Here is a 12,871-nt window from a genome sequence, read left to right as displayed (position 1 = left end):
TGAGCCTCTTCACTCAATGTCAGTATTCCTCTCTTTCTACCATACGAGCAGCTCCTGTCTCCTTTCTATTATTTTCCTTCTTTTTCTTTAGTCTAGGGCAATCTCTTTTCCAATGCTCTTCCTCCCTGCGATAAGCACGTTGTTCCTTCTTCAATGGCGGCTTACCTTCCTTTAGGTTGCTAGCCTTCCGGGAATTCAATGCTGCTGCCAGAGAAGCTGCCTTCAGTTTTTCATTTTGTTGCTTCTGTCGTTGTTCCCTGTTGTTGAATAATTTGAAAGCAACATCTACTAACTGAGAAGGGTTCACTCCAAATGCACCATCTAACTTCTGTAATTTTGTCCTTACATCTGGGGCATTTTGCCCAATGAAAGTCATATTTATCATCCTTACATTCTCAGGGGCCTCAGGGTCTGCATCGTGGAGCGCCTATAAGCTTGATAAATCCTTTCTAGGAACTCTGCTGCATCCTCATTTGGTTTTTGTTTTATCTCCTGAATCTCGTTTAACCTCTTTTGTCTAGGTACCCCCTTTTGAAGACCCACTAAGACACACCTCCTGTAATGTTCTAGAAGTGGCATGCCCCCACTATTAGGATCCCGGTTAGGCTCAGCAATAGGGGCTGAAAGAGTTGCTTCTGGAGTTCCATTTGGATCCACTAGGTGGAGCTGGCGTGCTTCCTCGCTAGCCTTGTCAATGACTATCCTCCTTTCATCCTCAGTACGCATTATATTCATAACAGTGTGAATGTCCCCCCAGGTGGGATGCTGAGTGGCAAATATGGAGGTGAATGAAAAGTTCAGTCACACGGAGGGGGTCTTCTTGGTAAGCAGGGTTACGGTTTTTCCAGTTAAGCAAATCCAAAGTAGAGAATGGATTGCACATCCACAGGAACCCAGCTGGCTGGCCATTTGCATCAAGGCCTCCTCGGCACAAGGGAAATCGCACTGTTGCGTAAGTGGCTCCCGGTCCAAATTGGGTACCCTGTTGGGTCTTAGATGGTGATACTAAACCAGATCCCTGTGCCCCAGGGGCTAACAGAGAAAATTCTATTCTCTCCCCATGGGTAGGGGAAACAGGAAGCCGTGAAAGGAGTGAATATGTTGGCGGCATGGTGGGGGCAGTTGGAACAACTGCCGATGCAGCCTGTTCAGCCAGTGGGGGAGCTGGATAGGCCAGAGGGGGGTTTAAGTTGGTTGTTTTTTTGTTTTTTTGCGGTACGCGGGGTTTTCACCGCTGTGGCCTCTCCCGCTGCAGAGCACAGGCTCCAGACGCACAGGCTCAGCGGCCATGGCTCACGGGCCCAGCCGCTCCGCGGCATGTGGGATCTTCCCGGACCAGGGCACGAACCCGCGTCCCCCGCATCGGCAGGCAGACTCTCAACCACTGCGCCACCAGGGAAGCCCTAAGTTTTTTTTTTTTTAATTAATTTATATATATATTTTTGGCTACGTTGGGTCTTTGTTGCTGTGAGCAGCTTTCTCTAGTTGTGGTGAGAGGGGGTTACTCTTTATTTATTTATTTATTTATGGCTGTGTTGGGTCTTCGTTTCTGTGCGAGGGCTTTCTCCAGTTGTGGCGAGCGGGGGCTACTCTTCATCGTGGTGCGTGGGCCCCTCACTGTCGCGGCCTCTCCCATTGCGGAGCACAGGCTCCAGATGCGCAGGCTCAGTAGTTGTGGTTCAAGGGCTTAGTTGCTCCGCAGCATGTGGGATCTTCCCAGACCAGGGCTCGAACCCATGTCCCCTGCACTGGCAGACAGATTCCCAACCACTGCGCCACCAGGGAAGCCCACGGGGGTTACTCTTCATTGCAGTGAGTGGGCTTCTCATTGCGGTGCCTTCTCTTGTTGCAGAGCACGGGCTCTAGGCGCGCAGGCTTCAGTAGCTGTGGCTTGCAGGTTCTCGAGTGCAGGCTCAGTAGTTGTGGCGCACAGGCTTCGATGCTCTGTGGCACGTGGGATCTTCCTGGACCAGGGCTCAAACCCGTGTCCCCTGCATTGGCAGGCGGATTCTTAACCACTGTGCCACCAGGGAAGCCCTGTTGGGAGATTTTTAATCATAGTTTCAATTGGTCTGTTCATATTTTCTATTTCTTCCTGGTTCAGTCTTGGAAGGTTATACCTTTCTAAGAATTTGTCCATTTCTTCCAGGTTGTCCATTTTATTGGCATAGAGTTGCTTGTAGTAGTCTCTTTGCGTGCTTTGTATTTCTGCGGTGTCTGTTGTAATTTCTCCTTTTTCATTTCTAATTTTATTGATTTGAGTCCTCTCCCTCTTTTTCTTGATGAGTCTGGCTAAAGGTTTATCAATCTTGTTTATCTTCTCAAAGAACCAGCTTTTAGTTTTATTGATCTTTGCTATTGTTTTCTTTGTTTCTATTTCATTTATTTCTGCTCTGATCTTTATGATTTCTTTCCTTCTACTAACTTTGGGTTTTGTTTGTTCTTCTTTCTCTAGTTCCTTTAGGTATAAGGTTAGACTGTTTATTTGAGATTCTTCTTGTTTCTGGAGGTAGGCTTGTATTGCTATAAACTTCCCTCTTAGAACTGCTTTTGCTGCATCCCATAGGTTTTGGATCATCGTGTTTTCATTGTAATTTGTCTCTAGGTAGTTTTTTATTTCCTCTTTGATTTCTTCAGTGATCTCTTGGTTATTTAATAACGTATTGTTTAGCCTTCATGTGTTTGTGTTTTTTACGTTTTTTTCCCTGTAACTGATTTCTAATCTCATAATGTTTTGGTTGGAAAAGATTCTTGATATGATTTCAATTTTCTTAAATTTACTGAGGCTTGATTTGTGACCCAAGATGTGATCTATCTTGGAGAATGTTCCGTGTGCACTTGAAAAGAAAGTGTAATCTGCTGTTTTTGGATGGAATGTCCTATCAATATCAATTAAATTTATCTAGTCTATTGTGTCATTTAAAGCTTGTGTTTCCTTATTAATTTTCTGTCTGGATGATCTATCTGTCCACTGGTGTAAGTGAGGTGTCAAAGTCCCCCACTATCATTGTGTTACTGTCAATTTCCTCTTTTATAGCTGTTAGCAGTTGCCTTATGTGTTGAGATGCTCCTATGTTGGGTACATATATATTTATAATTGTTATATCATTTTTTTTTGTGGTATTCGGGCCTCTCACTGTTGTGGCCTCTCCCATTGCGGAGCGCAGGCTCCGGATGCACAGGCTCAGCGGCCATGGCTCACAGGCCCAGCCGCTCTGCGGCATGTGGAATCTTCCCGGACCGGGGCACGAACCCGTGTCCCCTGCATCGGCAGGCGGACTCTCAACCACTGCGCCACCAGGGAAGCCCTGGGGTCTGCATTCTTTTCCATCCAGAGATCATCTGAAGACCGTCAAGGCTGGCATCAGGTGGTCTCGTGATGGGCTTCTGTGATTCTCGAGGTTATTACTTTCTCTCTGGGATGGAGAATGCTTACAAAGAGGGAAGTGTAAAGCGGAGTGTTCAAAAGAGAAAAATACCAGGTGCAATGATACAATGAAGCAGAAACGAAACAGGTCATCTGAAAAGCAAGTCAAAGTGAGTTAAAACAGATCAGAGCAAGATGGAGGCTATTCTAACTAGTTTTTAGAAATCTAGCTGGAACATCATTTGATGACAAACTACCCTAAGTCAGAATCTGTGCCCTTCTTTCTGCCTTTCAAGACATTCAATAAATGTCAAGTTGAAATGAATTAAATTGATGGTGAAATTTCAAACCAAACTGGCCTGTGGCACATGGACAGGCCTTCCATTAAAGAAGATCATGAGTCCTGAAATGTCCTGAAATAGATGTGCTATACATGTTGTGTATAATTTATTTATATTTTGTGCCATTCTGCCCAAATCACAGCGTACAACTTGACTCACTGGCACATGCCTATTTATAGACTGAACTAACTGGACATTTAAGATTCTAAAACGAAGTAGGATAATATGGCAACAAAGCCAAGAGGCCAGTAATGCATGTTTCTCTCTAGTTTCATGTGTGACATCAGGAGATGACTTGATTAACTCACGAGTGAATAAACCTGCCAACAGCAGAACTACTAGCAGAAGGAAATAGCCACTATCTTTTTAACAATTTTTAAAAATAACATGAGGGCTTCCCTGGTGGCACAGTGGTTGAGAATCTGCCTGCTAATGCAGGGGACACGGGTTCGAGTCCTGGTCTGGGAGGATCCCACATGCCGCGGAGCAACTAGACCCGTGAGCCACAACTCCTAAGCCTGCGCGTCTGGAGCCTGTGCTCCGCAACAAGAGAGACTGCGATAGTGAGAGGCCCGCGCACCGCGATGAAGAGTGGCCCCCGCTTGCCACAACTAGAGAAAGCCCTCGCACAGAAACCAAGACCCAACACAGCAAAAATAAATAAAATTAATAAACTCCTACCCCCAACAACTTCTTTTAAAAAAAATAAATAAATAACATGAAGGTATTAAACACAGACGCCACTCCCCACCAAATCAAAATCTATTTCTTCAACTCTGGAAATCTGTCAGTAACAATTCAGTTCAATTCAGATGTAAATTTAGCAAAGCAGCCTCAGGAATTGTGGTCAGTCAGGTTGGTGATACATTCTTGCAATTTCAGGAATTAACCCAAAGAACTCAAGTTTTAAGGTAAGAAAGGTCATGAAAGAAAGGTTGATCGTCATCAGGCTGGTGTCAGAACAGGATTATCATAGTCAATATCGTACTCAGTCAAATAAAAAAAGAAAGTAGAGAGTTTCCTGGTGGCCTAGTGGTTAGGATTCAGGCTTTCATTGCCATGACCCGGGTTCAATCCCTGGTTGGGGAACTGAGATCCTGAAAGCCGAGGCGTGGTCAAAAAAAAAGTATCGAAAGTGAGGTGCATGCAGCCCGGGGGACATACACCTTGAAACATCTGGGTGGGGGAAAGAAAATATTAGAACTTCTATCCCTGAGACACTGAGATGAGGGAAGAAAGCATTAGAACTTCTGTTTAAAACTTTTAAAGGACCATACAGTAATATAGTAGTTAATGAATATAATTTGAAAAGTATTCATATATTGTGGTGTAAGCTAATTTTCACTTAATATTCAATATAGTAACATAGTCATTATTATAATTTGAATAATTAAATGTTCACATATTGGGGTGTATGCTAATTTTTCACTTCTAGATATTTGAATACTTTATAGCCAAATATATGCATATTTGTTTTAAGATCAATATATTTTATTTAATATATATCTTCTATTAATTATAGAAGAGTCAACTAATACTTTTAACCCTGTAATTTCATGTCTGAAATTTTTCTAAGGAGACGGGGACGAAATGTGGAGAGTGAGTTGTGAACAGAGTCATAACACTATTCCACCATGAAAACTGTCCAATGATAAACATTCTTTTATGTAAAATATGTATCTAAATAATTGTATATAATACAGTCGTTAAATTAACTATGTAGATGTTGGTGATTTGAAAAAAATTTCTGTAAGTGAATACAAGAAGATACAAAATTATATGTATGCTCTGATCTTAGCTATAGGAATCATATATAAAATTCATAAAAGACCAGAAAGAAATATAGATATCAATATAGATATCAATATAGATTTCAAGTGCTCTTTTGATATATTTTTCTACATTATTTTATATATATATATATTTAAATTTTATTTATTTATTTGGGTGCATGGGATCTTTAGTTGTGGCATGCTGGATCTAGTTCCCTGACCAGGGATTGAACCCAGGCCCCCTGCATTGGGAGTGCAGAGTCTTACCACCAGGGAAGTCCGTATATATATATATATATATATATATATATACACAAACATATATATGTGTATATATATATATTTTTTAAAGTAACGCTGTTAGCATAGCATATGAGGTCTGGCAGGGAAAGTTGATTTTATTTTATTTTTTAAAATTTTATTCTATTCTATTCTATTTATTTTTCTGGGGTTGTACCATGCTGCTTGTGGGATCTTAGTTCCCCAACTATGGATTGAACCCGGGTCTCGGTGGTGAAAGTGCTGAGTCCTAACCACTGGACCACCAGGGAGTTCACAAAGTAGATGACTTTGGAAAAATTGGATATTTAGCTGTTCTAAATCTCAGCTTCTTTATCTGTGAAACATAAATAATAATGTTTACCTCAAAGACCAGTGGAACATATTTATAAGGAACACACAGAATAATGCCTGCCCATAATAGAAGATCAATAAATGACTGTTTCCTTCTATCTAGAATCTAATATACTCCCATGAGCGTAATGCAGAAAATTAAGCAAGATCATTAAGGCTGTGTGTGTGTGTGTGTGTGCGTGTGTGTGTGTGTGTAAGTGTAACTCGGGACTTCATTAATCATGATGGATTTTCCAAGAAGACAAATTGTAAACATAAATATACTGACAATTCAGATCCAAAGGTCATAAGCCAGATAGTTTTATTAGAACATTTACCCTGAGAACATCCCTTCTGTTCTATTGCTGACAGTCTAGCCACACCCGCACTCATCAACTACCATGTTTTCATAATGCCGGAGAATGACATTGTCGTCGTTGTCCTGATAGAGCATGGAGATGGGGGACAGCCTGGTGGGAATGCAGACAGCCCGGGGAACTGCTGGGTCAATGGCGTGCATCAGCGCTTGCATGAAAGCGTAATTGGAGCTGTTGAGGGAGGTGGTCAGTGAGAAAGGACAATCTCCGTGGCAGTAATTTGCCATGAAACCCTTGGGGGCGATGATCCACTTGTGCCAACCCAGGTCCCGGAAGTTGATGAACAGCTGGTGACGATGGCAGAGGTTCTTGCAAGAAGCCTTAGAAGCAGGGACGGCTGTTCTCCTTTTGCGGGTAGGAGGGTGGCACTGCTCAGGATTGAGGGTGACCACCAACAGGGAGGCGTGAAGAGAACGTCTCAGTCTGGCGCAGGTGTCCTCAAGCTGACTATGCACCCCAGAGGCTCTGCCTCCTTTGACCAGTATCTCTAGGAACAAACCTAAGTTCTTCCGGGGGTAATTCTTCCTCTTAGCCACACCCAACAGATTGAAGTGAAGGACACCTTGAGGCCATGGTACTGACTGCAGTGCAAACATTCTACCTGTCTTTGGGGTGGCCTGGCCCCGCACGTGTGGCTCTTGAACCAGGGACAGAGCCAATTCCAGTTCTGGTCCCAGGTTATAGTAAGTGTTGGGCCCCAAGTCCAGGCCCAGCTGGGCCATTGTTAACTGCTCCTCATCTTTAATCGCAGACAGGTTAAAGGAGAGGAGCTTCTGTAGGCGGGAGGAGGCTTGGGAAAGGCTCTCGGAGTAAAGGAAGAAACCTAGATGGGGACAGAGAGATGTGAGTCACCTCCGCCTGTGTGATGTAAATGTCAAGTGTTATATGTATATCCACATATACAAAACAAGGGCAGGAAATTCTCAGCTATCCTTAAACTCTGCCATTTGGGAGGATTTGTTTCTCTCACTCCTCATTTATGGCCAGAGGTTCTTATCTTCATATTGCAGGTCCCCAAGGGATCCTGAATAGAATTTAGAAGGTCTACAATCTTGGATGGGAAGAAGAATCACATCTTTATCTTCACTAAACTCTAAGTGACATTTAGCATTTCTTTCAATTATGAATATAGGCAACAAATCCTAATAATATTGTAAGGACCTATGACACTGTTACCAATAAAAATCATAGGTATGTTCATATATTAAGTTGTTGCAAATAGCTTAAAATAACATTTATGCTCGAACTATCAATTGATGGTATAGTCCCTTCTTTAGATCTTGTTATTTGTTGCATGAATAAAACATCATATGCATTACTATAACACATTCATTTTAAAAATATTTCTATAAATGTATTTCAGTATTTAATTGATTTAAAATTCTAAATATTTTATCTTAGGCATATATAAACCTTTTTCTGAGAAGGGGTTCATTGGCTTCAATTGCCAGCCAAAGGGATCTATGGCACAAAAATGTTTAAGAACATCCTACTCTGTCAGGTGTTGTAACCACTTAGATTTACTTCAAAACCAATGCCTGTCATCCAGCCAAGGCTGGCTCTCTGGAGCTCCCTTATGTTTTATCCTTAGGTAATTCTTATCTAAAGCCCAGTTTTCAATGTCAATAACTTCTAGTCTTATATTTTTGAATACTTCTCCCACTTCACTGGAAATTGAGATGCAATGTTATTCTTCAGTTTCTCCACATGGACCCCCTTCTCTGTATCTTTTGAAATTGTGCTGGAAGTCTCCCTGTTTTCAAAGCTAACTTCTCTGTTTAGATTTTCAAACTTCACCTACTCCTCTAGGAAAAGGCCCAATAGAGGATACATTTACCCTTTGTTTGTTTTGTTTGTTTAACATCTTCAATTGCTCTCTCTCTACAAATAACTTCTTTGACCTGATGCCACCATTTTGTTTGGTAGGGTTGGCTCTACCCTAAGAGATTTTCTAAAGTCATTCAGCTTGTGGAGAAATTACAATGGAAACCCAGGTATTCTAACCATTCCACCACAATGCTTCTTCATGCTCATTTAAAAAACAACAACATTTAAAAGAGTTTAGAATTACACAGGTTCCTGTTCAAGTCTACTATATCATCTCTCCATTTCTTTTCATTGACCATCTTCTTTTTTTAAATTATTATTAATTAATTTATTTATTTTTGGCTGTGTTGGGTCTTCGTTTCTGTGCGAGGGCTTTTGCTAGTTGTAGCAAGCGGGGGCCACTCTTCATCACAGTGCACGGGCCTCTCACTATCGCGGTCTCTCTTGTTGCAGAGCACAGGCTCCAGACGTGCAGGCTCAGTAGTTGTGGCTCACGGGCCCAGTTGCTCCGCGGCATGTGGGATCTTCCCAGACCAGGGCTCGAACCCGTGTCCCCTGCATTAGCAGGCAGATTCTCAACCACTGCGCCACCAGGGAAGCCCTGACCATCTTCTTAAAAAGATTAGTCTATGTTTGCTGTCTCTACTACTTACCATATATTCTTGTTATTATCCAACTCTCTTACCCTTACTGGTCCACTGAAATAAATATCTTTAAGTGTTGACTAACTAGCAAATGCAGGGATGTTTTCACAGTGCCTATCCTTCTCAACCTCTCTGAACAGTTGATCTCTCCTGTTCACGGCTTTAATTCTAACATATTAGTCTCATTTTTTACTCATATCACTAAATCGTATTCCTTAGGTGTGAAAAAAAACCCCAAAAGACAGAGAGGAAAAGACGAACAGATTTGAAAACATGAAAATAAAAAGCTTCTGTATTCAAAAGACATCATTAACAAAATTAAAAGCAGAAAGAACAACCAAGAATACTTGTAATATGTCTATAAAGAGCTTTTACAAATGATTAAGAGGCCTCACAAATCATTAAGGAAAAGAATCCTCAACAGGAAAAGGGTCATAATGTATAAATAATGTATATATTATTTAATGTATAAATGTAATGTTTAAATTTGAAATTTTAATGTATAAATTTTCAAATAATAATACAATTATTTGAAAAATAAAAATGAATGATTCACATTTTAAGATAATAAACATGATAAATATAGTCAATACTGCTGTTTGTCGTAAATAAAAGAGTAAGTAAATTCTAAGTTTTTAGCACAAGGAAAACATTTTTTTTTCTGTTTCTGTAACTTTGTAACTATCTGAGACAGTGGATGTTCGCTATACTTATTGGGTTTGTTGTTGTTGTTTTGGCTGCACAGAGCGGCTTGTGGGATTTGAGTTCCCCAATCAGGGATCGAACCTAAGCCATAGCAACGAAAGCGCCAAGTCCTAACCACTGGACAGCCAGGGACTTCTCTCACGATACTTATTGAGATAATTGTTTTGTGATATACGTAAATCAAATCATCATGCTGTACACCTTAGACTTATACAGTGCTGTATGTCAATTATATCTCAATAAAGCTGGAAGGAAAAAAAGACTATATTCTAAGTCTTAAATAAATAAATGATTCATTATCCATTTGAAAGGGCATCATTCCACCTTATTAAAGAAACATATTAAAACAACGAGATCATGTTTTGCTACCAGATTAACAAAAATTTAAAGTTAAAAGAGTGTTGTTACCTAATGGCCACCCAGTGCAGTACGGATAAGTACACTGTCATAAACTAACAGAATAAAATCTTACCACAGCAATGAAGATGAACTACAAATACACACAACATGGATATCTCACAAATGTAACACTGAGTGAAAGAAGCCAGACACGAAAATGGATACCTTCCACAGTTCCACTTACATGAAGTTCAAAAACAGGCAAAACTAATATGTAATGTTAGATGTCAGGATAGCAGTTACCCTTGTAGAGAAGTAGTGATTAACAGAAGGGGGCATGAAGGATCCTCTGGGGTGCTGGTCATGTACTGTTTCTTGATCTGGGTGCTAGTTATTCTGCAAAACTGCACTGAGCTGTTCTGTACAATTTATGCACTTTTCTGAACGTACATTTTACTTCAGTAAGTTTCTATTTTAAAGAGACTACTGTCAAAGTAAGTGAGAATTCTCATACACTCAACATGGAGTATAAATTTTTAAGGATATTTGCTGTACATCAAAAGTATACATGTAAAAAAAAACCCAAAACAGTATAAATGTGCCTACTCTTTGATACAATAATCCCCTTCTAAGAACTTATCCAGGGAAATAATAGAAAAAGTGCACCCGCCCCCCACACACACGCAAAGTGGATATAAAGCTGCACATATTATAATATGTTTACGTTCATCAGGGCATCGGTTACATAAATTGTAGCATGTCTGTACAATGGAATATCATATAACCATTAAAACAGGGATAAGTTGACTATATGTTCTGACTTGAAAGAAATGTTCATAATATTTAAAAAATTACAAGTTTATATTATATATATGCAAAGAAGAAAAGTCTGGAAGAATATACATCAACTATTAATGGTGGTTTTCTCTAGGGGGAGCATTAGGGAGGAGTGATAATGAGATTGTATCCTTTTCCTGTGCCATTTGATAGAATTTTGATCATCATGAAAATTTTTTTTTCCATGGTGGAGGGAAGGAAGTAGCCTCAGCTATTTCCTACCCTCTCCTTGAAATACCCTTCACACCAGCTCCCCTCATCTCTTAACCTTCCTCCAGGAATTGTCCCTGAAGCCCCACCCCCAAGGCGTCTAACGTGACACTTAGCACAATGTATGGAAGTCATCTGTTTGTTGATGTGTCTTCTATAAACTCTTAAAAAGCTGACTTTATCATTCATCTCTGTACTCTCATGGTCTAACACAGTTGCCAGCACTTAGTAGGCATCCAATAAATGCGTCTTGGACTCAAATCTTATTTCCAGTTGCTGTAAAACTAACCAACAAGGGCTCTCAATTCCTCCCACCTCAACCACCTGGGAGGCTATACAGAAATGCAGATTACAACACCCATCTCTGACTTTGAGTAAGAATCGGGTGTGTGTGGGGGGGGAACTTCCCTGGTGGCACAGTGGTTGAAAATCCGCCTGCCACTGCAGGGGACACGGGTTCGAGCCCTGGTCTAGGAAGACCCCACATGACACGGAGCAACTAAGCCCGTGCGCCACAACTACTGAGCCCACATGCCACAACTATTGAAGCCCGCGCGCCTAGAGCCCATGCTCCGCAACAAGGGAAGCCACCGCAATGAGAAGCCTGTGCACTGCAATGAAGAGTAGCCCACGCTCGCCAAAACTAGAGAAAGCCCGCGTGCAGCAACGAAGACCCAACACAGCCAAAAATTAATTAATTAATTTTTTAAAAACATTAAAAAGAAAAGAATTGGGTGGGGGCGTGAGGGGCAGGAACTAGGCTGGAGAATCAACTTTTAACAGTTGATCTGGGTAATTTTTGGTGGGTGGTCAGTTTGGCAAATTATTGAATTATCTGAAGGGTATGACAATGGCATATATTATCGCCTTGTATTTACAAATCAAGAATAGCCTTTTCTACCCATCAAAAGTAATGGGAAGGTATGGAATGGGAAGCAAAAGTCCCAGGCAAACTGAGCTCAGAGGACCAGGATGAGTAAATTTTGGCTAATTCCACCCTCACACCTCCACCTAAATTGTAGCACAAAGCTGTTGACTCAGAAAAAACCATTTTGAATCCTGGCTTTGTTCACACATTAGCTGTATGATCTCGAATAGGTTACAGGTTATCTACTGTCTGAGCCTCAATTTCCTTATTGTTAAAAACTTGATAAGAAATACCTGCCTTCCTCTCAGGACAGTAAATGGGATTAAATAAGATAAAATGTGTAAATTACCAGTACGTGGCCGTCCACGAACCCCTCGGTAATTGTTACTTCCCCTTTATTCCTTTCTTCACACCAGATTCATCTCTAGGAAAGACTCCAGTGCCCTCACCTTGATCTGGGAGAAGTCGGAGGACGTTCCCACTGACACCCAGCTCCTTCACGTAGCACAAGTCTTGAGAGACGCCAGTGGTTGCTGCTGCCTTTTGATCCTGGAAAATTCTCTTCAAGATGGAAGGCACAGGTTGGAACTTCTTGGGTGAAGGCTCTTTGTCTAAGCCCAGAGATTGGAGAAAGACATGTTCTTGGAATTGGAATGTCTGGCCCAAGGCGAGGATTAACAGGAGGCCTAGAGCCAAGCCTGGCAGCGAAGGAAGCATGGCCCCTGCGACGAGGTGAAGCTGGCTAGTGGGGCTGCAGAGAGCTCTAGCGCCTGACTGCCCAGCAATTCAGGTGCTGCTAATTTATCTGAGGCAAGATAATCAGGTGTGAATTGCTCTCTTCCCAGCTCCTCAAAGGCAATTGGATACAAAAGGACAGATTTTTTTTTTTCTCTTCCCCAGTTCTGCTCTCCCAGAAAAAAATCCACAAAAGAAAGATTACCCATGCTTGGACCTAACTCTACAACAATCTGA

General features: G+C 41.3%; 1 protein-coding gene across 1 annotated transcript; it reads right to left on the bottom strand.

The window, feature by feature from the left end:
* Positions 1–6,465: 6,465 nt before the first annotated feature.
* On the bottom strand, positions 6,466–12,616 carry GDF3 (growth differentiation factor 3). The gene is made up of 2 exons (XM_059082583.2): positions 12,349–12,616; positions 6,466–7,292 (listed from the first exon to the last, which is right to left on the bottom strand). Exons 1-2 carry the CDS (start codon positions 12,614–12,616, stop codon positions 6,466–6,468), a joined length of 1,095 nt encoding a protein of 364 aa, XP_058938566.1.
* Positions 12,617–12,871: the final 255 nt, after the last annotated feature.

The sequence above is a fragment of the Kogia breviceps genome, chromosome 12 (assembly GCF_026419965.1).
Source record: "Kogia breviceps isolate mKogBre1 chromosome 12, mKogBre1 haplotype 1, whole genome shotgun sequence".
Classification (NCBI taxonomy): Eukaryota; Metazoa; Chordata; class Mammalia; order Artiodactyla; family Physeteridae; genus Kogia; species Kogia breviceps.
This window is presented reverse-complemented; position numbering and strand designations above follow the sequence as displayed.